Source organism: Physeter macrocephalus, chromosome 16 (genome assembly GCF_002837175.3).
Source record: "Physeter macrocephalus isolate SW-GA chromosome 16, ASM283717v5, whole genome shotgun sequence".
Lineage (NCBI taxonomy): Eukaryota > Metazoa > Chordata > Mammalia > Artiodactyla > Physeteridae > Physeter > Physeter macrocephalus.
In genome coordinates this window covers 11318719-11346568 of record NC_041229.1, presented here as the reverse complement: position 1 = coordinate 11346568, position 27850 = coordinate 11318719, and the positions used below count along the sequence as shown (strand labels likewise).

The 27850-nt window shown below is 45.3% G+C and overlaps 1 protein-coding gene across 1 annotated transcript in view; it reads left to right on the top strand.

The window, feature by feature from the left end:
- The window catches only part of SORL1 (sortilin related receptor 1), a 158375-nt gene that overhangs the window by 105745 nt on the left and 24780 nt on the right, over positions 1 to 27850 (top strand). The window contains exons 25-35 of the mRNA XM_007115340.4: positions 1577 to 1696; positions 7521 to 7646; positions 12862 to 12969; positions 14078 to 14209; positions 15227 to 15358; positions 16008 to 16142; positions 16975 to 17130; positions 20715 to 20864; positions 25177 to 25308; positions 26673 to 26799; positions 26961 to 27130. Of these exons, the coding sequence (XP_007115402.1) occupies positions 1577 to 1696; positions 7521 to 7646; positions 12862 to 12969; positions 14078 to 14209; positions 15227 to 15358; positions 16008 to 16142; positions 16975 to 17130; positions 20715 to 20864; positions 25177 to 25308; positions 26673 to 26799; positions 26961 to 27130 (1488 nt within the window). The remainder of the gene's footprint in view (positions 1 to 1576; positions 1697 to 7520; positions 7647 to 12861; positions 12970 to 14077; positions 14210 to 15226; positions 15359 to 16007; positions 16143 to 16974; positions 17131 to 20714; positions 20865 to 25176; positions 25309 to 26672; positions 26800 to 26960; positions 27131 to 27850) is intronic.

The following is a 27850-nucleotide window of genomic DNA, read 5'->3' as shown; positions in this document are numbered from 1 at the left end:
CTGGAGGGGAGTGCATGTGGGGGCCGGATGCCGACCCCGCCACTGCGAGGGTTTGGTGAGGCCCCGTGGGCTCCCTGCCTGTACACGGGGGCAGGTCCAGTCCAGCTGCGCGTGTGCTTCTGGACGGGGCCTGCATCATCACGAATGGGGGGTTTGACTCACTGGGACTCAAATAAGGAGAGCGGGGGAAATGCTCCTAGCCTGGATCTCAGAGCACTTCTCTGGGGGGCGGGGAGTGGTTACATAATTTTCCTTCATCTTTGTAAAAATACGAAGTTCCAGGAAACAGTCCTTGGGGTTTGCACTGTTTTCCCTTCATTCCTCCCACGTCCCCCCCTGCACTCAGAGGGTTAACGTGTGCAGCCAGTTTTGCTCTCGTCAGGAGGAATCGCCACGTGGTTATCTGTTTCTAATGTGTCCTCTCACCCACTCACTGGACACATGTTGGACCATTAAACGGTGTCCGTCCCTCAGATTCTCTGTTCATGGTCCATTCACGCTGGTGCACCTGAGTCCACCTCAAGGCCTCAGGTGGTCCCTACCTCAGATCCAGGTCCTCTTCATGAGTCTCCAGACTGTTCCCTCATGACTGTCTGCTTCCCAGTTCACCATCAACCTCTCTCACTGAGGCAGCCACCCCGGGCCCCTGGGCTTGGCTACTCCTGTTTTCCTAGAATCTTTACAATTCCCTGTGAAAATTCTGTTTTGTTAGTATCCCCAGGGCCTACAAAAGATGCTGTCAGTGTAGTTGCCCCTCCTGTCCTGGTCAGACTGCCCTGGTTCATTTGTCTCCGGCCCCCACCCTTCTTGAGACCAGCCCCACCGGCCAGCATCCCAGGAGCTCTGCCCACAGGAAGTCACCAGCTTTTCTGTTTTGGGAGCTCAGCACTGATCTCTCTTTCCCTGAGCTGAGCATCTCACATTGATCAGCACACTCAGCATTCTCATTACTCCTGTTCTGAAACCACAGGCTCTGTCTCTGGAAGTCTGTTTCTTGAAAATTTGGCTTTCTGGGCAGCCAGAGCATTGCTTCCCAACCTTCTTCCCAACATAGGAAGCATAGAAAATGATATTTGTAAAGTGCGCCAAGATAAATGGCCAAGGCCGCTGTTGCCTAGAGGCAACTGGTGGCCAGCGTGTGAGGTGTCAGGATCTCAGCACACCTGTGCCCCATTTGCAGCGCACTACAGTCATCCCTGGGTATCCACAGGGTATCAGTTCCAGGACCCACCATGGGTTCCAGAATCCGCAGATGCTCAAGTCCCATAGGCGGCCCCCCATATCCACGAATTCCGCATCCACGGATTCAACCAACCATGGATCGTAAACATAGTACATATTGCACAGTTGGCTAAATCTGTGGATGCAAAACCTGAATATCCAGAGGGCCAACTGTACTTGGGCACCATCCTCGAGGGCTTTCCATCCCTGGTTAAAGTCTTCATGCGTGCATTCTGGATCATCAGCAATAACAGGGATATTGGGTGCATCTCTAACCCTTAGGAGCTTTGACCTCAGAGACAGAATTCCATGCAAGCTTTGGTGCTCAGATCGTTGTCTGTGGTCTCACCTGCAGAAATGCACCAGTGCCGGATTGACGAATACAGCTGCAGCTCAGGCATGTGCATCCGCTCCTCCTGGGTGTGTGACGGGGACAACGACTGCAGGGACTGGTCTGACGAAGCCAACTGTACTGGTCAGTATTCCCTGGACTCCCTGAGCAGCACTTACCTGCTCATGTGTGGGGTAGCATTGCAGCCCTTCGTGATCGCAGAATCTAGGCTCTGAGAAATGGACCTTAGAAACCAACGAGATCAGTGCTTCTCAGAGAGCTGGTCTTTGATAAGCTTGTGCCGAAAATTTAGCCAACTCTCTGCTTCCTTCATTGAGAAGTTCTTGCCATGAAAAAATGTTCAACTGAACAGTCTCCTGAGTGATAGAGTTGATTTACATTTTGGCTCAAGCTTATTTCCTTAGTACCAGTAATAGAGTTTACAGACTGATCCCTGGTCTGGGGACCATACATTGAGTAACATTGAACTAGCTCATGCTTTGGAATGCAGCATCAAGGGGTTCCCTAAACAGTGAAAGCTTAAATTGTGCTTGTACCTGTTTTGGGTAAGATTTTATTGAAAATAAATTTGGGAACAACATTAGAATATGAGAGGAAGGCTGGGTGGTGTAAGGTAGAAGTAATGTTGTAATTCTTCTGTTGGGTGTTAAGTTCACTCATGTTCACTCCACTGTTTTTTGTGAATGAATGAATGAACAAAGGCCGTATACATCATGGTGGACTCGGGGACAGCAAGGAGTTGGGGAAGTTGGAGGCAGGAAAACAAAGCCCACTTCGGATGAGTAAATTTTCTCTGCAACCTCCTCTAGAAATTGTCATTCAGTTCTACCCTAAATCCCTCCAGTGATGGAGGTAAAGATGTTTCCTTTAACCCTTTTGTGGCGAGGGGAGATCTGGTCATTCAGGCTTCATTTTGCCATCCGCTGTTAATGGATCTTCACTCTTGCGAATTAAATCCCTTAAGTCCCGTGTCTGAATCTCTCTTTCCCCCACAGTACCCCAGCAGTTCTTACACACCGCCCAGCATCCGGGGGCTCAAAGCATGCCTCCTAATTTGTAAAAGCAAATAAAAAGTAGATCTGTTATCATATCCCACATTTACATATCAGTGTGTTATGCTTTGCTTTAGATTTGGTTTGTGAAGGGCAGAAATGATCTTTTACTCCTTTATATTCTCCCAGTGCCCAGTTCAGAGAACCTCTGTTGATTGGGTAATTGTACACAGCTGTAACTCTCCATTCATTTTTTTTTACTTTAGAGGTGACCTTACGTGGCTTTAAGGAGTAAACGGAGCTCCGCAAAGGCCAGGTACATCACACAGGCTGATCTGTGATGTTACCAAATTCCACCCCCTCGTAAACTGCCCCCCCCCCCCCCCCCGTATCTTTTCTGGCACAGCCTCGGTGTCTGCGCCTCTGCTTCTGGAAGGACTGCAGGCGATTGCTTCTCTCCGTGTACAAGCCTGGCCTGCAGAAGGAGGAATAACCAAGGTCCGCAAAGGAACTGCCATCAGCCCAGGAAGCATGAGTGCTGTTCGGAAGCTTTGAGTTGGGCAAATAGTTGGTTAATAAATTAGAGGGGTGCACCTGGGCATTTCCGTTTGTAAATTGAGGTATTGAAGGAGACTGACCATCTTGTTAGCACAAGCATGTTAGTGAAACTTGTGTTTTAGGTGCATGTGTCGATCCTCCACAAAGAATGAACAACTTCATTTCTGTGGGTGGGCTTGTCGCAGACTCCTCGTTTTATCTCTGGTTTTCTCTGGCAGGGCTACCTGGGGAAGTGTAGAGTGCTTGCACCACAACTGCAGCCTTGTTCCAATGGCTGTGCTTCCAAACCTTTTAAAGATGATTCTCCTTGTCTGTCATCTCACAGTAGCTGGGGGTCAGATGTGAGCTCATTTTGATGTGTGGTGGGTTACTTCATTTCCTGGCCTAGTAAACTAAGTCACCTGCAGAGCCAAAGAAAATGGGTCGACTGACTTCCTGTGGTCCTCAGCTCTCATGCATGGTCTGTGCCGGGCATTTTCTTGGCTCTTCCCCTCCCGCTGTTTTGTTTTCCATGGAATTGAGTTCCCTTTATCCCTCCCCCACCCCCACCCCCCGCATTGATTTTGAACGTAAACGTTTCATTTCTGTTCTTTTAGCTGTTGCCCTAGACATCTTATGCGTATTCCTAATATCTTTCCCCTCCCCTAGACCTGCTTTGATTCCAGTCTCTGACCACAGTTTCAATACCGACATACTTAGTATATATTTAGTATTTTAAAACACAAAATCCTTCGTATTTTAGTTTTACGCTTTAAAAATTCTAAAATTAGTCATCATTATTATTTTTTAGTAACCAAACTTATTTATAGGTACCTACCTGTCTACCACTTCTGCTTCTTGTACCTAATGCTTCCTTTCTGTGCACATCCTTCAGTGTTTCTTGTAGCAGGAGTCTGTGAGTAGTAAACTTCAAGTTTTTGTTTATAGAAACATGTCTTTATTTTGATCTCAAAACTGAATTCAGATGGATCTGGGTTTCTAGATTTGTAGTAATTTTCCCTAAATATTTTGATGGAATTAGTCCCTTTCTTTCTGGCCTGTTTTGTATTGATTTAAATTCTCCTCTCAGATTATCTGTTCAGACGACAGTCTGACATTCTTTTCTCTCCAGTTGTCTCTAGGTTTTTTGCATTTTGTTTGTTTGTTATTCAGTTTCACCTACCTAGATGTGGGAGTATTTTTATTTATCCTATTTGTTTTCCTTCTAAAGTCTGAGGATTTACGTTTTTCATCAATTCTGGGAAATCACAGCCACTATCTTTTCAGCTGTATCTGTTTGCTACTTTGTCTACTCTTGTCTTCAGCAGCAACTATCAGCCATTTGCTGGACTGTCTCATTCTGGTGTTCATGCCTCTGGTTTTCATATTTGCTGTCTCCTTATGACTCTGTGCTAGGCTCTGAGTTACTTCCTCAGATTTCTCTTCCAGTTCAACAATTCTCTTTTCAGCTGGATCTAATCTACTGTTTCACACACCCACTGAGCTGTTTTTATTTCCATGGCTATGTTTTTTTATATCTAGAATTTCAATTTGGTTCTTTTTTATGTATATAATTTTTGGTGTACTATATGTGTGCTTTAAATTTATTTATTTATTTATTTATTTTGGGCTGCATTGGGTCTTTGCTGCACAAGGCTTTCTCTAGTTGCGGCGAGTGGGGGCTACTCTTTGTTATGGTGTGCAGGCTTCTCATTGCGGTGGCTTCTCTCTGTTGTGGAGCATGGGCTCTAGGCATGTGGGCTTCAGTAGTTATGGCACACAGGCTCAGTAGTTGTGGCTTGCGGATTCTAGAGCGCAGGCTCAGTAGTTGTGGCATACGGGCTTAGTTGCTCCGCGGCATGTGGGATATTCCCGGACCAGGGATCGAACCCATGTCCCCTGCATTGGCAGGTGGATTCTTTACCACTGTGCCACCAGGGAAGTCCCTCTATTTGATTCTTTTTCAAACTCTGCCTTTTATTTTTCAGTGCGCTTTTCTTTATGCTTTATGTTATTTTTTTACATTATTAATCATTCAAGTTGTGTTGATATTAGCATTTCTTTTTCCTCATTCATTTCCTAATAGTCCAGTGCTTTATAATAAGGCAGTGCTTTTGTTGTCACAGTAATTAATTCATCTCTTCTGCCCCACTTTTATTTGGCTAATGCTTTTGATCAGGTGTCACAACGGGTCTTGCTGAGTCAGGAGAGATCTGCCCAAGTCAGAGAATAGGTAGGAGGATAATGGCCTCTATTAGAAATCCTGGTATTCTAATTTCATGATCATTTGCCCCATTAGCCTTTCTATTCTTAGAGTCACAATGAATCCTGCTATGCAAAGGATTCTTCATCTTCCCCAAATTCTTTAGTCTGTATTAAAGTCCATCTCTTTCATCCTTGTAATTAAAAAATATTATCGATTGAGCATGTATCATTCATCAGACACTCAATGTCAGAGAGCTAGTAAGTTACTCAGAAGACAGAAGAATTCAGAAAAACAGAGTATGTTAAGCATTCCAGCCCTACCTGGCCACTTGAATGAAATGGTGCAAATTAATTAGTCTTTCTTGGCTCAGCATCTGTGATGGAATCTGGAGATCTCAAACATGCCTCCCAGAATTGTCATTTGGAAACTTCATTAACGCTCTGAAATTGTTTTCAACTGGAATTGAAATGCATAGGCTGAATAATAACAAGTACATCAGTATGGCAATGAGTTTAGGTGACAGTATCTTTTATGAAAGCGAGCAAGGCTTTAAAGGGCTGTCAGAATTGTAAAACCAATAAATCAGAAGTATTCCAGGCAATGGCTGTTACTGGGGCAAAGCTCATGTAACATACATGATACACTTATTCCTCTTATCAGAGATAAGTATATATATATATATATATTTTTAACATCTTTTTTGGAGTATGCTCTAATAGGTCTGTGTTTTATTCCCGTCCTACCCCTAGTCTCTTCATGACATTTTTTTTCTTAGATTCCATATATATGTGTTAGCATACGGTATTTGTTTTTCTCCTTCTGACTTACTTCACGAGATAAGTATATTTTAAAAAGATGTTTAATGGATTCTGATTGCCAAAGGCTGTAAAATATTGAAACTTCCTGTAGACTTATTTGCATGCTACCGGATATAGCCTTGGTCTTTGAGGAGATAAGACAACAGATGATGGACAACTGTTTTTTGTAAAGTGGTTTGAAAAATCAGGTGCTTTGTATTTCAGACTATTGCAAAAAAAAAAATAGCCTCAAAGGCAGTAGAAATTCTAGAGGGCATTGGAAGCCCATTTTCCCAACCCTTGAGTCACTATTACCAACCACCTCTATTGAATAAATAACTATGGTGTGCACTCAACAACCCACTTTTGTTTGTTTTGCCTCCTTCTGTTGCTAGAACGTCCTGTCCACACAGTTAAATCAAGAGAGCCCGTCTGTCTTGGTTATATTATTTTATGCCAGTTGTAAACAAGGCCAGCCCTGGCTTTCAGCAACAAACAGACACAAACTGCTCTCTGTGTCAGAGGAGGAAAGGGAAATCTGATGGAGAAGGCACTTAGTAGTGTTGGTTGGGGTTGAGGCAGATACTATGCATTTTAAATAGTCTTTGACCGAGGTTTTGGGACATTTTCTAAATGACTTCCAGGTGGCCTCAGCCCATGTATGCAGATGAACCTGTTAATTTATAACAGTGGCTCTGTTTCACTTGCCTTTTTTTTTTTTTTTTTTTTTTCTTTTAATGACTGTAGAGAACGCCATGTATTATTGGCTGGTAGATGTCTCTCTCAACTGTCCAGAAAGTTAGATTTTGGATACATCTTTTATTCTCTTCAGACCTGAGGTTTTCCACATTTGAAATTGGGTGGTTTATTTAGAATGATAAAATCGTGGACTTCAGAACTTACAGGGGTCCTTAGATATGAATATAGATGATGAAATTGAGGCCTCCACACAGTGGGGACCAGCTTTAGAACCCAGTCCCCTGAGCACACACTGCCTGTCCTTATCCTGCAGAATCTGGATGAGTGAGAAGATAAAGTAGCCAGGTAGAGTGGAGAAAGCACAGGCTTTGCATTTGGACAGCCCTGGTGCTATTACTTCATTATCTTTGTGAATGTGGGCAAGCTTCTTAGTGTCCTAAGCCTGTTTCTCATCTGTAAAAGGGGGAATACTTCTTACCTCATAAGTTGTTGTGAAAGTGACTGATTTTTTTAACATGTATATCTGTGCTTGTAACACTGATAAACTCAGAGCCTCAAGCTGTTGCCCATTCAGGAGGCTGCATTCCACCTTAAGGGCAGCCCCAGGTCATACCTGTGCTCTAGTACAAGCCTTCTCTCCACTTGGCCCCTGATGGTGATGGGAGCACGGAGGTGAGGGACGTGTTGACCATTTCTCTCTTCTCTTTCGCTGGCAGCCATCTATCACACCTGTGAGGCCTCCAACTTCCAGTGTCACAATGGGCACTGCATCCCCCAGCGGTGGGCGTGTGACGGTGACATGGATTGCCAAGACGGTTCTGATGAAGATCCAGTCAACTGTGGTAAATGCAAATGCTTTGGCCCCCACCCAGAGCATTTCCCATGTCAGCTGTTCAGGAAAATAGACAACAGACAGGCCAGGAAATGGAATAGTGTCCTGCTGTGCCCGGGTGCCCACTCTGACCACTAGTGAGCCCGCAATTTCTGTGTGGCACTGCCGTGCAATGTGTAGGCCTGAGTTATGTAGTCTTAATTCTTGGGCAAGCAGGTTGCCTCACTGCTTGTCCATAACAACTTTGAAGAAAAGGAATAGAAGCCCACTAACCCACCCGGGGCACTAAATGCAGTCACATTACCAGTGTTCTGCCAGAAATTAGCCAACAGTTACTATATAAATGGCATATTTTATGGCTAAGAGGTCTCTGTTATGGCCTCTTGGGAAAATGGCTTACCACTTGTTAAGGCAGAACTTTTTCGATATGATCTATTTAAAAAAGGATTCTGAGATAATCATTCGAAATTAACCACAAAATAGCTGCCATACAAACACAATACATAAAATGCTTTTTCACACCAAATTTTTTAAAAAATTTGTTTTATAATGGAGTATAGCTGATTTACAATGTTGTGTTAGTTTCAGGTGTACAGCAAAGTGATTCAGTTACGCATACACCTGTATCTATTCTTTTTCAGATTCCTTTCCCATATAGATTATTACAGTGTATTGAATAGAGTTCCCTGTGCTGTACAGTACATCCTTGTTGATTATCTATTTTATATATAGTAATGTGTACATGTTAATCCCAACCTCCTAATTTATCCCTGCCCCCAACCTTTCCCCTTTCACACCAAATAGTTTTAAAGCTCTCTCTCCTTATCCTCTTGCCGTGTGTCTGTGGGAAAGACTCCCTGTTTTGTCCTTATAGTCTCAATACTCTGCTCACACAATACTTCTGACACTTCTTGGCCACCACATGTGTGTTTTCCATATCAAGCAATTCCCCGACACCTGCGTGTCCTACAATTTAACTCAATCCTGACACTGTCTTCCTCAAGACAGTGTCACATCCCACAGCCCCCACTTCAGATGCCAGTCACAAGTCCTATGTTGTCACATGTTCTTCTGATCAACCAGCTATAAATCTGGGTTCCTTCAACCTCTTCTTTGGGTTTGATAATTTGCTAGAATGGCTCAGAGCACTCAGCGAAACAACATTTTTCAGTTTATTATAAAAGGTTATGATAAAGGAGAGAGGTGAACAGCCAGATGGAAGAGAGCCCAGAGCCCAGGGCAAGGTATGGGGAAGGCCATGGGCCTTCTACACCCTCTCCAAGCCCTACCACCCTCCAGGCACCTCCATGTGTTCAACAGCCTGGAAGCGGTCTGAGTGGCTCTGTTTCACTTGCCTTTTTTTTTTTTTTTTTTTTCTTTTAATGACTGTAGAGAACGCCATGTATTATTGGCTGGTAGATGTCTCTCTCAACTGTCCAGAAAGTTAGATTTTGGATACATCTTTTATTCTCTTCAGACCTGAGGTTTTCCACATTTGAAATTGGGTGGTTTATTTAGAATGATAAAATCGTGGACTTCAGAACTTACAGGGGTCCTTAGATATGAATATAGATGATGAAATTGAGGCCTCCACACAGTGGGGACCAGCTTTAGAACCCAGTCCCCTGAGCACACACTGCCTGTCCTTATCCTGCAGAATCTGGATGAGTGAGAAGATAAAGTAGCCAGGTAGAGTGGAGAAAGCACAGGCTTTGGATTTGGACAGCCCTGGTGCTATTACTTCATTATCTTTGTGAATGTGGGCAAGCTTCTTAGTGTCCTAAGCCTGTTTCTCATCTGTAAAAGGGGGAATACTTCTTACCTCATAAGTTGTTGTGAAAGTGACTGATTTTTTTAACATGTATATCTGTGCTTGTAACACTGATAAACTCAGAGCCTCAAGCTGTTGCCCATTCAGGAGGCTGCATTCCACCTTAAGGGCAGCCCCAGGTCATACCTGTGCTCTAGTACAAGCCTTCTCTCCACTTGGCCCCTGATGGTGATGGGAGCACGGAGGTGAGGGACGTGTTGACCATTTCTCTCTTCTCTTTCGCTGGCAGCCATCTATCACACCTGTGAGGCCTCCAACTTCCAGTGTCACAATGGGCACTGCATCCCCCAGCGGTGGGCGTGTGACGGTGACATGGATTGCCAAGACGGTTCTGATGAAGATCCAGTCAACTGTGGTAAATGCAAATGCTTTGGCCCCCACCCAGAGCATTTCCCATGTCAGCTGTTCAGGAAAATAGACAACAGACAGGCCAGGAAATGGAATAGTGTCCTGCTGTGCCCGGGTGCCCACTCTGACCACTAGTGAGCCCGCAATTTCTGTGTGGCACTGCCGTGCAATGTGTAGGCCTGAGTTATGTAGTCTTAATTCTTGGGCAAGCAGGTTGCCTCACTGCTTGTCCATAACAACTTTGAAGAAAAGGAATAGAAGCCCACTAACCCACCCGGGGCACTAAATGCAGTCACATTACCAGTGTTCTGCCAGAAATTAGCCAACAGTTACTATATAAATGTCATATTTTATGGCTAAGAGGTCTCTGTTATGGCCTCTTGGGAAAATGGCTTACCACTTGTTAAGGCAGAACTTTTTCGATATGATCTATTTAAAAAAGGATTCTGAGATAATCATTCGAAATTAACCACAAAATAGCTGCCATACAAACACAATACATAAAATGCTTTTTCACACCAAATTTTTTAAAAAATTTGTTTTATAATGGAGTATAGCTGATTTACAATGTTGTGTTAGTTTCAGGTGTACAGCAAAGTGATTCAGTTACGCATACACCTGTATCTATTCTTTTTCAGATTCCTTTCCCATATAGATTATTACAGTGTATTGAATAGAGTTCCCTGTGCTGTACAGTACATCCTTGTTGATTATCTATTTTATATATAGTAATGTGTACATGTTAATCCCAACCTCCTAATTTATCCCTGCCCCCAACCTTTCCCCTTTCACACCAAATAGTTTTAAAGCTCTCTCTCCTTATCCTCTTGCCGTGTGTCTGTGGGAAAGACTCCCTGTTTTGTCCTTATAGTCTCAATACTCTGCTCACACAATACTTCTGACACTTCTTGGCCACCACATGTGTGTTTTCCATATCAAGCAATTCCCCGACACCTGCGTGTCCTACAATTTAACTCAATCCTGACACTGTCTTCCTCAAGACAGTGTCACATCCCACAGCCCCCACTTCAGATGCCAGTCACAAGTCCTATGTTGTCACATGTTCTTCTGATCAACCAGCTATAAATCTGGGTTCCTTCAACCTCTTCTTTGGGTTTGATAATTTGCTAGAATGGCTCAGAGCACTCAGCGAAACAACATTTTTCAGTTTATTATAAAAGGTTATGATAAAGGAGAGAGGTGAACAGCCAGATGGAAGAGAGCCCAGAGCCCAGGGCAAGGTATGGGGAAGGCCATGGGCCTTCTACACCCTCTCCAAGCCCTACCACCCTCCAGGCACCTCCATGTGTTCAACAGCCTGGAAGCGGTCTGAACCGCCTGCTTTTGGGATTTGGGGGTGGGGCTTCATCACTTAGGCATGATCCATCATGAACTCAGTCTCCAGATCTCTCCTCTTCCTGGAGTGGGGATGGGCTGGAAAGCTCCAAGCCTCTAATCGTCGCATGGCTTTTCTGATCACCAGTCCCCCCAGTCACCTCATTAGAACAAAAGACATTCCCGTCACTCAGGAAATTATAAGGGTTTTAGGAGCTTGATGCCAGTAACCAGGGAGCAGAGACCAATATGCACCTTTTCTGTTATTTCATACCGTACATCCCTAATTTTCATGGGGTTGTAGTCGTCGTCTGCATGCTCTTCTATATTCTGCTCCTTTCATGGCACAATATTAAACAAAGATGTTCCCATACGTCTGTATTTTTCTGTGGTTAGCGTTTTCATGGCAGATGCCTTTTCTCTTTGTATTGCTATAACGTAGTTTTACTTAGTCCCTCCCTGGTTGAGTAATTTCAGTTTCATACTGTCATGCGTAGTAAAACTGTTTGTGTCCTTGGAAATGAAGGCTTCGTTTTCCTTTGAGGTACTTCCTGGGGTATGCCCCTCAATATGGAAGTGCTGGGTCAAAGGTTCTGATCGATTTCCATGGTTCTCATTAAGCGTTTCCAGATTTTATTTCCAAGTGATTATACTGAAAGGCTCTCCATCAGTAATATATTGTATGTTTCCCCAGGCCTCCCTTGATTTAATCTTTTGAGTTGTTTTCACTAATTTAGTGAGTGGGCATTTGTCTTGTACAATTTAAAATTTATACTTTTGAAAAACCTTTTTATGCTGAGTGACATTAACTACTTCCCCAACTCATGGTACTCCTTTACTGTTTCTGTTTGATGTCCTTTGAACAGTCTCCTAAGAATGATGACTTTTTACAGGATTAAAACACATTTTCTTGCCTTATCCCGATCCTCCTGGGACCATTCCACCAAGAGCTGGGTTTGCAACTGGCCTGCTGGAAGTGATTTTTAAGCCACATGTCTGGCGGTAGCTCTCTGTTCAGGAGAAGGGGTGACCTAGTGCTAAGAGCGAAACCTAAGGTTCTTAACATTTCTGGGACAGATTTTCTCCAAAAGGGCTTTGGTTTACAATTCCCGAAGAATTAAGACAGTGAGTGATTTAAGAGTGTCCTACTTTTTTCCATCCACTTGAAGCTTTTCTTTTACTTTTCATAAAAAAAGAAAATTTTTTTTGAGTAGGTAAGAAAAATCTGCTCAGTTCCCTCCCTTGGTTGTGTATCCTTTCAGAATATTTTTGTGCATATATGCAAATTTAAATATACTACGTGTTCTTGTCCTGTTTTACACATGTAGTATGCCACGTACCTTGGTTTTCCACATAACTATATCTAGGACTTGTTTTTACGCAGTGCTTCTTCAGTCTCTCTGTAACAGGCTAGTGTTCCTGTGTACAGTAATTACACAGTCCCCTATTGACGTATACGTAGGTGGTTTTCAATCTATTACAAACAGTGCTGCAATGAATAACCTTGTGCCTCCGTTATTTTTCACTCGTGTAGGTAGATTACTTTTCTTAAGTGCCATTGCTGGGTTACCGTATGTATACGTCTGTAATAGTGATAGCTCTCCGTAGGGTGGCACACATTTATACCCGTCACCTCCCCAACCCCCCGACCAAACAATGACGTGAGTGCCGCCTGTTTCCTTATTCTGCTTCTTCTTGAATCACATTCCAGAGAAGAAGTGCAACGGATTCCGCTGCCCGAATGGCACCTGCATCCCGTCCAGCAAGCACTGCGATGGTCTGCACGACTGCTCGGATGGCTCAGACGAACAGCACTGTGGTGAGTCCTCACCCTGCCTGGGGGACGCCTTGTGGCTGTGAGTGAAGGGCACACATTGGACTAAATGCTTTCATTTCCTCAGTACCTGCCGCAGTTAGCTTGTAAATGCGGTGACCCCAAGTTCTCGACCAGGACTCTGAGAGGGATGGAGTTGGGGAGGCGCGGTTTGGGGGAAGGAGAGCAGGGGAGGGAGCCGTGGTGGGTGACTGTGGAATTAGGTCATGGTCCATGATCATCTCTGTTCAACTGCAGTACATCCTGTGAATGGACCAATGGTTTGGAATTGGACACTTATTTCTCCTACTTCATTGGTTTTCCTCGTTGCTGACTATCACTCGGGTAACAGTTTTAGGCCCAGTGACCCTTTCTAGGCCCAGTTTTTTTGGACCCGGGAAGGTTGTCTGGAGTCAGTGGTGCCCATCCTGGGGAAGAGCAGGCTGGAGACCCAGGGATGAGCCAGTGTTGGCAGTCCGGGTCTGAAGGCCGCCTTCTCGCCGTGTCTTCACGTGGCCTCCTCTGTGCCTGCATCTCTGTTGCCTCTTATATGGACACCGCTCCTATTGATCCTTTTGATCAATTTATCAATTGATTTATCTCCCTTAACCTGGATTACTTCTGTAAAGTCCTGTCTCCAAATACAGTCACACTGGCGATTAGGGCTTCAACATAATATAAGTTGGGGGCGGGGCAATTCCCTTGCGGTCCAGTGGTTAGGACTCCGTGCTTTCATAGCAACAGTTTGCCAAGCTCCATATTGGAGAGTCAGTATTTTATTGATAGTGGTTAAGATCATGGGCTTTGATGTCAGGCAGCTCTGGGATTCAGGTTTGGCTCCACCCTCATCCACTGTGTGCTCTTGGCAAAATACTTAACACTGCCATCCCCTGTGCTTCATTTGGAAAACAGGAGAGTAAAACCTCTCATCATATTGTCCTGGGAGTTTAACAATGTACTAAAGCTCAGGGTTTGCTCAGAGCAAGCGCTCGGTGACTGTGCCTGTTTCTCCCGTCTCCCGAATGCATGTCTGGCCAGGGTGCGTCCTCCCAGGGCCCACAAGGCCTCCAGCCCCGGGGGCTCACGGCCTCTTTCCCTTGCTGGACCCTTCCAGAGCCCCTCTGTACTCGCTTCATGGACTTCGTGTGTAAGAACCGCCAGCAGTGCCTGTTCCAGTCCATGGTGTGTGACGGCATCATCCAGTGTCGCGATGGCTCGGACGAGGATGCGGTGTTTGCGGGATGCTGTGAGTGGGGCGGGTGGAGGGGGGGTCACTCACGGGCACTGGAGAGACTAAAGGGTGGTGGGCTGCCTGGGGATGTGCCTCCATCTAGTTTACAAGGTCTCGATTGAGGGTCCAGTCTTACCTTTTCTGAGAAAGCTCACCTTTGTTGCTTCGGAAACTTGCTTCTTAGTTGTACAGATAAACGGGAGGACAGAGGATGACCGAGACCTTGGCCCACACGTCAACTTCACCCACAGGCTTTCTTGCGCCCCCATCGCTGAGTGGCCCCCTTGCCTTGCTGCAGTGTCTTCACCGCACTCACCTCCACTTCGCACGCTGTACACTTATTCTGTGGACTGCCTCCCCCAGCTGGAACGTGTGTGCATGAGAGCAGGTCTTTGTCTCGTTCACTGCTGCAGCCCTGTCCCCAACGCTGCCCCGCGCGTATTACATTGGGTTGGCCAAAAAGTTCGTTCGGGGTTTTCTGTAATGTCACGGACAAACCCGAACGAACTTTTTGGCCAACTCAATAGTGGGTACTTGGCGTCAGTCTGCTTGGGATGCCAAAACAGAGGACCCCAGACTGGGGGCCTTCAACAACAGAAAGGTAATCTCTCACAGTTCTGGAGGCCGTACATCCAGGGTTAAGATGGCGGCAGGGTCGGCTTCCTCTGAGGCCCCCCTCTCCTTGGCTTGTGGATGGCCGTCCTCTCCCTGTGTCTGCACATGGTCTTCCTGCTGTGCCTGTCTGTGTCCTCATTTACTCTTCTTATAAGGACACCAGTCCTGTTAGATTAGGGCTTCAGCCTCGTGACCTCACTTTCACTTAATTACCCCTTTTAAGACCTGATCTCCACATACAGTTGCATTCTGAGTTGCTGGGGCCAGGCCTTCAACTGGCTCACTTTCGAGGGATCCTTCAGCCGTGCAGTCTCTTGGTGGAGGACATTTGCTCTTTCCTCTTGTTTCCAAACAGCAGTGTTATATTGAGCTCTTCGGCGTAGAAGCAATGTGGGTTTTTCGGGTGTTTGTTCCTAGCCCCAGGCCCCGAGTTCCACAAGGTGTGTGATGAGTTCAGTTTCCAGTGTCAGAACGGAGTGTGCATCAGTTTGATCTGGAAATGCGACGGGATGGATGACTGCGGCGATGAGTCTGATGAAGCCAGCTGTGGTAAGGAGACCCGGGATCTGCCTCCTCACTTCCTCATCTCCGGGCTAAAGGCGCCTGAAGTTAAGGAGGGGGCGCTCGGCCCACTCCGGCACCGGCTTTGCCATCTCCTTCCTCAGCCACAGTTCCTGCCAGTTCTTGAATCTGCGTGTAAGGACTTGAGTCTTAAAGTGAGAACCTACCCCCTAGCAGGGGTGAGGGAGTATTTACTCCGTTTTCTTTTCTTTCCCCAGTTAGAAAGTTCACGTTATATATAAGGAATATGATGGACGAGTTATGATAAATATTTTGGAAGGTGCTTCCCCCTCCCCTGTAAAGGTTACAGATGCCACAATGTAATAGAAATCACTGTCACCATTACGTTATCATCAGTAGTTAGGTCATTCCTTTGGTGAAGCGTCAAAATTAAAACTCGGGTATCATTAGCAAGACGTAGAGGCATAGGTCAGAGAATGTGAGGTGGAATCCAGGAAGGTGGGCTTTTGGTTGTGGATATGCTCTTGTCTCCCGATGGGTCCAGGAAGCTGCCTTGTCCTTTTCCGGGAGGGCCGTGTGGGCTGCCTTGGGGCTTGGGTGAGGAGCCTGTGTGTCCTTGGAGCTCTGTGTTCACAGCGTGCAGGGCAGACGACTGACCATGCGGTTCACCCCCCAGAAAACCCCACGGAGGCCCCCAACTGCTCCCGCTACTTCCAGTTCCAGTGCGAGAACGGGCACTGCATCCCCAACAGGTGGAAATGCGACAGGGAGAACGATTGCGGGGACTGGTCTGATGAGAAGGACTGTGCAGGTGAGGGTCCGGGGCAGCCCCACCCCTGAGACATGCCAGCGTCCTCCCACCTGTTCACACAGAAGCCAGCTCTGTCTCTTTGGTGCCTGGCTTAGGCAGTGATTTTTTGGGGGGTTGGGGGGTAACTCTCTGAGTTCTTTTCTCTCCCCACCCCCCACCGTGAAAGCAGCCCGCTTGATTTCTCCTGTTGCGAGGGTTATGCTTTCCAGGGCACAGTGAGGCCTTTAGAGCCTGGCTACCCCGAGCGTGGCCTGCAGACCCACAGCTCCTTGTTAGAATGGCAGCCTCTGACCCCACCCGAGGCCTCCCTCCTGACTCAGCGTTTGCGTTGTAACGAGCGCTCTGCGTGATGCGTGGGCCGTGACACATTTCTGTGTACGTGATACATGCCAGGGGACCACTGGTGTGGGCGGCGTGCCCGTCCCTTTCCTTCTTGGTGTTCTTGTCCCGGAGCTGGTCTCGGGAAGGTTGGCGTTCAGTTAAGCAGAACAGGGTTTATCCTCCATAGGAATTAATTCTCCCACCCACCCTGTGCATTCCGAGTCCTTCCACCAGCCTGCGTGAGCCCCTGCGAAAACTAACTCATCCGAATGTTAGCCCAAATCAAATCAAATAGGTAAGGTGAACCCGCTCCAAAGAAGGGAAGAGAATACAGTCTGTTCTGACGCCCCATCATAAATGATTTTTCGCTGTTCAGAACTGTGCCTGACATCGGCCTCCCTGGGCTGGTGCAGCTAAATCTGGGACATCCATACTAGGTTTGGGACACATTTGGGTCTGAGATCAAGCTTCCTGTAACATTTTGGGTTTCCTTGCTTGGTGTTTTCCTCAGATTCACATATTCTTCCCTCCCCTACTCCCGGGCCCTCTACGTGTCTGCCCAATTACTACCGCTGCAGCAGTGGGGCCTGCGTGATGGACAGCTGGGTGTGTGACGGGTACCGAGATTGTGCAGACGGCTCGGATGAGGAAGGCTGCCCCTCGCCTGGTGAGTGCTAGACCCAGCCCTGGCCCGTGGCACCTGCTTTAAGGAGAGGACCTCTGGGGCTACACCCTGGGCACAGCCTGGCTGAGGGCAGTATCCTTCCCTCTGGGACTCTGCTCTGTGGCCAGGCCCCTTCTCACCTCCAGAGCAGGGAGACCCCAGGGAACTCAGAAGTCATCTTCTATCACTGCCCTCTGATCTTCCTGAAGGGAAAGGCCAGCCGCCCAGCTTTCCTCCTTGGCTGTTGTTGGCTCTCCTTTGCTTCCTCTCCACAGGAGGTTACCATGGGAATTATAGGGGAAGTGTCTGTGTGTATGAAACTCTCGGGGCAGGGCGGGGGCGGGGTACGGAACCCGAGAGTCTGGCTTGCTAGTTGGCGGCCATCCTATTAAAAGAAGGGCAAGCACTACCATCTAGTGGCTGAATACAGAGAGGCTCTGGAGGTCTGTGAGTGACCGTATTGCTGGAGGTCTTGGTGAACCGTGAGACCGCCGCCTAGGGCACACACTTAACTGCAGGCAGAATTGTATCCTTTCCTAAACGGGTTTCCATTTCAAACTCAGTTATAATAAAATAATAGGTCATTGCTTGCCATGGTTTACATAATTCTTTTCAGCAAACTTATAGGTCAATAGTCTGATTTTCCTCCTTTAAGACTTGTTTTCATCCCATCTCTTCCCTGTTTAAAATCATCACTGGTTTCCACTTGTCCTTTTGTCCAGAAGATAGACCCTAACCCCTGAGTCCTATTTTCAAGGCCCTGTTTGAGCTGACACTGGTTTCCACTTGTCCTTTTGTCCAGAAGATAGACCCTAACCCCTGAGTCCTATTTTCAAGGCCCTGTTTGAGCTGACACTAGTTTTCACTTTTCCTTTTGTCCAGAAGATAGACCCTAACCCCTGAGTCCTATTTTCAAGGCCCTGTCTGAGCTGACACTGGTTTCCACTTGTCCTTTTGTCCAGAAGATAGACCCTAACCCCTGAGTCCTATTTTCAAAGCCCTGTCTGAGCTGACCTTTCCTTGCTTGCCATTACTTTTCACTTCTGCAAGCTGCGCTCCTCACCCACCCTGGACACACCTGCTTCTTCTCTGCCTAGATTCCTCCAGTAGGGTTTTTGCCCTTATCAGACCCGACCTCGTCCCCCTACTTTCCCTCTCTGTGAAACCCACTGTCGGTCAGGGCAGACAGAAACACAGGTTTCGTAGTTAAAGGAGACCTCAATATGTTGTCAGTCAGTATTTCTCAAAGTACAGCATGAAGCCCACCTGTAATGGAATCTCTTGGGGTGTTTATAAAATTATAGAATCAGAATTTCTGCCTGGAGCCCGGGAGCTCCCCGTGTGAATGGTAGGTTGACTAAAGATTGAGGTAGGGTTTTATTCCCCCTCTCAAGACCCACCCCCACAGCGCTTTCATTGAGTTCTTTAGCTGATGTCCACCCCTTTTCCAGTGTCATTGAACTTTACCCTGTTGTCCCTTTGGCGCTTAACTATGAACAGCCACATGTTGCTCCTCGGGCATTGCATGTGTATAAATCTTTCCTTTCCATAGAGATTGTGCCGGACCTCGTGTTTTAGTCTGAATCTCCCACTTTGCCTACAATAATAGGCAGATAGCCAGTGCCCCATAAATGCTTCTCAGATTAAAACAAATGAAAAAAAAACCCTTCTATCGCTGCCCTTTTCCCCCAACACCCATCTCTCTATGTAGTAACTTGATTGTCCCGCTCTCAAAATTGCCTGTTGGTTACTGAAACTGAGCAGGACGTTAACCAACTCTAGCAAATTCAGACTAATTCAATGAGCAGATTCCTGTTTAGATGCTGCATTCAGCTTTGTTGAATTCTTTTTTATGTATGTTGCCCATGTAAAGTTAAATTGGCATCTAGCTCTCAGATCTTATTTCTTCGCTGGGTAAGTCTCGGAACTGGGTTCTCTGCCTCATGTCTCCCCCTTTGCGATTTATCTTCCAAGAAGCCTATTACATACTAATACGTAATTATATCCTCTCCCAGCCTGGACCCCCCTGATGGTGCCCTTACTGTCCAGGTGTAAGCGCCCTGATGTGCCTTGGCCCAGTCCTCTGGCCTCATTTTTGCCCCCACTCTTTTCCATGCACTTTGTTTTAGCAGAGTGCTTCTGGGGGTTGGAGAGGCCCTTTGAAAATCCAGTTATCCAACTATGGAATACAAACAGTATCCCAAAGCTGATCATTGCTTTCTGTTGTTGTTTGTTGGCTCAGGTTATTTTATATCTTTTGCTGGTGCTTCCTCCCTTTCAGCAGCCTCTTGGTGTAACTTTCCACAAGGTCACCGTGTCAGGTGATTTCTCAGCTCCATTGTTTCCCTTGGAGATATCCCTTGTAAGAGGAGCTTGGCTTCTCCTATCTGGGCTGACTGTTCTCCCAGCCTGCTGCCTGTCCTTACCTTGGGGTTTCACTGCCCTCCCTGGAATTCTCTTTGCCTTTCTCCTGATTTAGATTCCCCGTTTTCCTGGACCTTGTGTCTTGCTTTTTCTTGGTTTACTTCCTTTTTTTTGGTGGAGCACACCCTCTGGTAGCTTTGTCAGGTGAATATGATGATATGGTGCCCGAGGACACGGTGATGATGGCCTTTGTTCAAGGTGTTTATCTCTTGAGTTTCTCTGGTTTGTGTGGGTTGTCTGGGGCACAGGTATCTTCTGGGAGGTTGCTTCTCCATCCTTAGGACTCGCTTTACTTCTCTCACGTTGCAGCTCCTTTTTTCTATATCCCGGGTCTTTCCTCTTGGTTTTTAGTTTAATCCCACATTTTGGTAGAGCACATTTTCCAGAAATTTCCTGAGAAAGAGTACATGGGAGGTATATTTGAGGCCTTGCTTGTCTGAAAGTGTTTTTCTTCCGTGTCCAGACCTGATTGGTAATTGGGCTGGGTTTGGAATTCTAGGCTGTAAAAAAAAAATATATAGATATATCCTTCAGAAATTCGAAGACATTCGAATTTCTGTCTTCAGAAAGCAGCTCTTGGAAAATCCAAAGCCATTTTGATTTGAATCTTTTATATGTAATCTATTTTTACTGTCTGGAAGCTTGTAGAATCTTCCTTTTGGTACCAGTGTTGAAATTTCACAGTGATATACTTTGCTGTGGGTCTCTTTCTATCAAATATGGTGGACACTGATGTCCTCTTTTATTCTGGAAATTTACGTATTTTAGTTTTGGAAAATTTTCTTGAAATATCCCTTAGTGTTTTCTTCTCTCTTTTCTTTTTCTTCCTGGAACTCTCGTCAGTAATATGTTGAATCTCCTGATCTAGTCCGCTTACTTTTTTAAAACTTTAAAAAATTTTTCTTTAATCTTTTCTTTTTCTACTTTCTGCAAGATTTACTCACTTCTGTCTTCCAAGTCTTCAACTACGTTTGGGCCTGAGAGACAGAAGGATGAGATCCCTGTGTCTCGGCAACCTGCCGTCTTCCACCAGAGCTCACATTTCTGTTCAGGTCCCCGTCGTAATTCCTAAAGCACCGAGATCTCCAACACACCCAACAGGTCGCTATTGCTGGCCAGCCCCTCAGTGCTAAAAAGTGAATTTTAAAAATCTTTTCTTCTAGCAAATGTCACTGCTGCCTCCACTCCCACCCAGCTCGGGCGATGTGACCGATTTGAGTTCGAGTGCCGGCAACCGAAGAAGTGTATCCCCAGCTGGAGGCGCTGCGACGGCCATCAGGATTGCCAGGACGGCCAGGACGAGGCCAACTGCCGTGAGTCAGCGGCGGGGCCGTCTCCCCCAGGGCAGACTTCTAGAGGCAGGATGTCTTGTGCTTCTGCTTTGTTTCTCATGATAATAATTCTGGTATCATCTCCATTTTAGAGATAGGAAAGTTAAGCTTCAAAGAGGGTCACCTCGTCAGTAACAGACTGGGGCATTTATTCAGTATTTTTTTGTGCAAAATTGGGATCTTTTCATCAAACCATGTTGAAAGTTCTTGTAGGGAGGAACACTCCAAATTAACACAGAGAAATTAAATGGGGATTAGTGTAAGACCCTGCACTTACATTTAAAGAGTGAACAAAGTGGGCCTTTGGGACATTAAAATAACAGGGCAGATTGATCCAACACTTACCAAAATAATAGTAGGAACATCTGAGCCAGGTAAGTATAGTAAGAAGAACATTAAACATAATTAACAAAGAGGAAATGAAATAGGACCTTCCTCCTGGGTGGGATTAATTCATTAATGGGTATTCTTTAAATAAGTTTCTTTAGCCTGTTTCAAATCTGCCTTATACATAAGGATGTTGCTTGGTTAAGGGTCTTAAAATCAAGGTGTACTCTATCTACAATTTTCCTCAATCCCTTAATCGGATAACCCTATCAGCAAAGGAAATGGGATTAGCGTGACATGCCTCTTCTTAGAGAAGCTGGCCCCTGAAGGCCACTACATTCTGTTCTAAGTGCCCATTAATCATTTGTTTAATAATCAGTTTAAGAATTTTTGGAAATTAATGACAGCCTTATTCCCAGTTTCTAAAAACTATGTTCTCCCTTTTAAAATATTGAGACATGTTTCATAAAGAAACCTCGAACATCCTCTAGCTTTACTGTTCAGCTGTTCTTTGATTATATTTTACCACATTCTTACCAGGTGGAGTAATTCTGTGATGGAGATCTTGATATTTTCCAAAACAATCCCCTTCTGAGCATGGAGTCCTTCCCTGACTCTCCTGTATAAAGTCCCCATCACTCTCTTACTGTTACTGTCTTTGTGTTTCTTTGTAGCTCTTATCACTATCTAAAGTAACATATTTGTTTGTTTACTCATTTGCTGCTTCTCTTCAATAGAAGGTAAACTCTATGAGGGTAGGTCCTTTGTCTGTTTGACACATCACCATATTTTTAACATCTTGAATAGCAGCTGATTCATGGTAGGACCTCCATAAATGTTCACTGGATGGATGGATGGATGAATTCCATCCTGGGCTTCTGAGACTGTTCACTAGTAGTTCTCAAACCTTTTCTAGATGTTCTAATGCAGTTTTATGTGTAACCAAGCCCCCCATCCAAGCTCCCCCAGGCAAACCAATTTTTGCTCAGCAAATGACAGAACTGTATGATACAAGGATTCTCCAGGGGATAGGGGATTATAATTTGTAAAAAGCCTCACAGGTGGTTTCAATATTTTCCTTCTCCCATTGAGAGTTACTATATTAGAGCATTCTTTTAGAAAACTGAATTCTGTACCTCCATCCTAGAGACATTCAGAGAAGTCTTAATCCTTCTTTCACAAGGAAACTCATCAGTTGAGGACAGCTGTTATAGTATTCTGCCCCCACCTGCCACTTCCAAACCCTGTATCTTTTCATCTCTAGTAAAAGCTCCCAGGATCCTTTACCTGTTCCTCTTGACCATCCTGGTTGCTCTTGTGAGAACATTATCCAGTTTCTCTACCTACATCTCAAAGTGTGGTTTTCAGAAGTGGATGCAGTGCTTCAGATAGAAAACAGGATCACCTTGTTCTAGAACAGAAGTCCTCAGTGCTGGCCAATTCTGATGAATCACCGTGGAGCTTGTAAATACGACACACGCCCAGTGTTGTGTTTCTGCCTCAATAGCTTTGGGGCAGGTCCTAGGAATCTGTATGTTTTAGACGTTCCCCAGAAGACCATTAAGAACCACTGTTGTAGATTCTCTACTGTAGGATAACCGCCATGATTTAGTGGTCTGTTTGGATTTCTTCTAGTATGGATAGAGTCATTGTATGGAACATTGTGTGTATATTTCCATGGGGTGGGGAGCGCAAGCTAGGAGTAGCCTGATTCTGAGTCCCATTGGAGAAATTACAGTTTGAACTCAGGAAACCGAGGTAGAATCCCAATGTAAGATCTGGGCAAATTACAATGTTTCAAGTGTGTATTAGTTTCCTATGGCCACTGTAATAAATTACTACAAACTTAATGCCCTAAAATAACACACATTTATTATCTTACAGTTCTGTAGGTCAGAAATCTGATAGACGTCTCACTGGCTGAAACCAAGATGAAGGCATGGCTGGGTCCTCTGAAGGCTCCAGGGCAGAATCCGTTTCCTTGCTTTTCTCAGCTTCTAGAGGCCTCCTTCCTCCATTTCAAAGCCAGCAACATTCCGTCTCTCTGATCCTTCTTTGGTCTTTGGTCTGTGGTCTTCACATCTTCCTCTTTGACCACAGCTGGGAAAGGGTCTCTGCTTTTTTTTTTTAATTAATTAATTAATTTATTTATTTTGGCTGTGTTGGGTCTTCGTTTCTGTGCGAGGGCTTTCTCTAGTTGCGGCGAGCGGGGGCCACTCTTCATCGCGGTGCGCGGGCCTGTCACTGTCGCGGCCTCTCTTGTTGCGGGGCACAGGATCCAGACGCGCAGGCTCAGTAGTTGTGGCTCACGGGCCTAGTTGCTCCGCGGCATGTGGGATCTTCCCAGACCAGGGCTCGAACCCGTGTCCCCTGCATTGGCAGGCAGATTCTCAACCACTGCGCCACCAGGGAAGCCCCGGGGTCTCTGCTTTTAAGGGCCTGTGTGATTGGATGGACCTGCCCGGGTAACCCAGGCTTAAGTCCTATGTCAAGGTCTTTAGCTCAATCACATCTGCAGAGTCCCTTTTGCCTTATAAGGTGACTTTAACATGTTCCAGGGATTTGAACATGGATTCTGTGATTCTTTGATGTGGAGGAGCAAGAGTAATTTTAGAACCTCTTTACTGGTGGGGTTGGGTTCTGATATAACTCTCCCTGTCCAGGGTTGAGCAGGCAGGTGTGAGTCTCTATAATGAAGGCCCAAGGTACCTGAACCAGGACCCGGTGCAGACCTACCTGGGGTGGCAGATGCGGTTTCTGTAGCCATTCTCATCTTTCTTCTTTTTAGGATCATTTGCAGTTACATTGTCATTGCTTCCTTTTTAGAGCCTCTCATGCAGTTTAAATCTGCTTTCCAAACTGGAGAGAACATCAGATTATGGTTTCTAGCCAACGAGTTGCGTAACTCTTAACTCATCAGTGCTCTTTATTTGCGTTATTTCATTGTCTGAGGAAATACTTTGAAAAGCTAAACAATTAAAAAGACTACATACAATAGACATGGCTCTTACTATTGTGATTCATCTCATTATTATTAGTCTCACTCAAACCAGAAATCAGAGGGTCATTCTGGACTGCAGACTAACAATAGGAGCAGATGGTTAGGAATAAGTACCGTAGAGGAAGAGCTGCACCTTGTGGATGCCTGCTCTCCGTCAGGCGTGTTCCAGCTGCTTGATCTCACTGGGTCCTTGCAGACCCAACAGGGATGGAGCTGTCACCTCAGTTTTATACCGGGGAACTGAACTTGGGCACTACAGACAGACCTCGCAGGTTTTGCGGGTTCCGTTCCAGACCCCTGCAATAAAGCGAGTCACACGAATTTTTTGGTTTCCTGGTGCATGTGAAAGTTATGTTTACACTATATTGTAGTCTGTTAAGCGTGCGATAGCATATGTTTAAAAAATAATGTACGTGCCTTAATTTTAAAATAGCTTATTGCTAAAAAATGCTAACCATCACCTGCGCCTTCAGTGAGTTGTAATCTTTTTGCCGCACTTTTGTAACGTCAGAGATCCCTCATCACAGAGCAACATAATAAATACAATAATAATGAAAGAGTTTGGAATAGTGTGAGAATTACCAAAATGTGACACAGAGACATGAAGTGAACAAATGCAGTTAGAAAAATGGCACTTGCTCTGCCACAAACCCTCAATGTGTTAAAAAACGCAATTATCTGCAAAGTATGATAAAGCTGAGCACAATAAAACGAGGTGTGCCTGAATTAAACAGTTAGCTCAGGCTCCTACAGAGCAGGATGTAAACCCTGGTTTGTTTGACGCCAAAGCTCTGGCCCTTCCCGAAGGCACATGCCCCAGGTCAATGTCAAATGAAGAGGGATTAGCAAGCCAGCGTGGGGTCCCCGCCACCCCCATCCCGAGGGTCTTTTGAAGCAGAAGCTGATGAGTTCCCTTTTCCCGAACACGAGAAACCTTTGGTGACCGTAGCCCCTCGTGTGTTGCAGCCACGCGCAGCACCCTGACCTGCACAGGCCAGGAGTTCCGGTGCGAGGACGGCGAGGCCTGCATCCTGCTCTCCGAGCGCTGCGACGGCTTCCTGGACTGCTCGGACGAGAGCGACGAGCACGCCTGCAGCGGTGAGTGTGGCCCCCCCCGGACCCCGGGCTCACCCTCGGCCCTGCTGGGTAGGCCCTGAGGTTGAACCCTCTTGAGTTCTTCCTCAGTCTGAAAATGCAAAGATTCTTGCTCACTGTTGGAGCTGCAGGTGAGGCGAGGCCCAGTCCCGCCTCTGATGCAGCCTCCAGCTCACCTCGCGCCTCTCAGGGAAATGTTGGTCTTAGATTGGGTGTTTTTGGGTTTTTTTTGTTCTGTTTTTTTTTGCTTTAGTCCTTGTATTGGTACTTGGATCCTTTTATTTATTTATTTTTAAAATATTCTTTTCCATTATGCTTTATCACAAGATATTGAATATAGTTCCCTGTGCTATACAGTAGGACCTTGTTGTTTATTCGTCCTATATATATATAATAGTTACATCTTAGAATGGGGTTATTTTGAGTTTAAATAATGATAATTTTAATCAAAAGATACTACTTATGAAAAATTAGGTAGTGTCTTAGAATTATGATTTGCTTAATTACAGTAGTGTATTCTATTATGCAAATAAAACAATTTAACTTGATCTTTCATAGGAGTTTTTAAAAATTTTTATTTTATATTGGAGTATATTAGATTGTCTTTGGAAGGGCATCCCTCGTGTTGAGGCATCGTTGCTCCCAGAGAGCTTCAGGCTTTGTGGTGGGGTGAACTCCATCCTTCTGTCTGGAATGCATTTAGCAATCATTTGGGGGCTGCTATAACAGTACCACAGACTGAGTGGCTTAGAAGCAACAGAAACTCATTTCTCACAGTTGTGGAGGCTAGAAAGTCCGAGATTGAAGCACCAGTAGATTCGGTGGTCTGTTGAGGGCCCACTTCCTGGTCCATAGACAGCCTGTCTTTTCTGTGTCCTCCCTCGGTGGAAGGTGTGAGGGAGCTCTCTCGGGCCTCTTTCACAAGGACACTAATCTCATTTTCAAGGACTCCATCCTTATGACCTAATCATCTCCCAAGGGCCCCACCCCCTAATACCATCACATGGGGGATGAGGTTTCAGCATATGGATTTTGGGGGACACAAACATTTCAGTCTGTAGCAGTAATGGATCCTGCCATGACATTGTCTTTGGATTTGTAGCATTCTCTGTTGAGAATCAGGCTTAAATCAGTGCAGACAAGGAGGTGAAATGCAAGGAGAAATGCCATGTTTGGAAATTTAGGAGACCTTGGGAAAGGTTATATAGGAAGGTCTGAACTCTTTTTTTTCTGGGGTGTCTTAAGATAATGGTGGTGGCCTGACCACATCACAGTAGGTCTGCCTGAAACCAAGGAACCTCTTGGGTCCTTTGAAATACAAGATTTATAAGATATCAATTTCTCTTTTTTCCCCTTCCTCTCTCTAGAGGAATTAAATGTATACAAAATACAGAATCTTCAGTGGACAGCTGACTTCTCTGGGGATGTAACTTTGACCTGGATGCGGCCCAAGAAAATGCCCTCTGCTTCTTGTGTGTATAACGTCTACTACAGGTGGGTCCCATCTTTGCCGTGGGAGAAAATGATGTTTCTGTTGCCACTGGATGTTCCATAAACTCTGTGTATGCACAGAGCGGCTCTTTTTTTGACAGATTCAGACATCTCAGCCACCCCATGCTGCTTTGATGTGATGCTATCTTTGTTCTCTTGGCCAGGGTGGTTGGAGAGAGCATATGGAAGACTCTGGAAACCCACAGCAATAAAACGAACACAATATTGAAAGTCTTGAAGCCAGACACCACGTATCAGGTCAAAGTCCAGGTCCAGTGTCTGAGCAAGGTGCACAGCACCAATGACTTCGTGACCCTGAGGACTCCAGAAGGATGTAAGTGCTACAGCTTATTTTTATGGCAGGGACAGGACCTTATGTGGGGTTTTCAGAGAGTTTCCCAGGATGCTCAGGAGCGTGGGAAGAAAAGTACTTGTGCTCCCTATGTGGCTAAGTTTTATGGTCCTGGTTGAGTTGTTCTTATTATGTCACTTTTTTATTTTTCAATACAATTCTTTTTATTGAAGTATAGTTGATTTACATTGTTTTAGGTGTACAGCAAAGTGATTCAGTTATACACATATATATGTATTCTTTTTCAGATTCTTTTCCATTATAGGTTATTATAAGATATTGAATATAGTTCCCTGTGCTGTGCAGTAGGTCCTTGTTGTTTATTTTATATATTGTAGTGTGTATCTGTTAATCCCAAATTCCTAATTTATCCCTCTCCCCCTTTCCTCTTTGGTAATCATACGTTTGTTTTCGATGTCTTAACACGATTTGTTTTAATTGAAGTATAATTGACCTACAACACCGTGTTAGTTGCAGGTGTATGACATAGTGATTTGATATTTCTATAATTACAAAATGATCACCACACATAATGTTTTTCTGCCCACCATTGCCCCCTTTCTACCTCTACCTTCTGTCTCTAGGTATTTCCTAGTATTTGGTACTTAGGAGATCATCATTGTTAACGTATGAGGCTTGTCAGAAGTATTGTGGGTTCATTTTAAGGAAATTTACCAAAACCCTTGGGTATAGAGGGTTTCC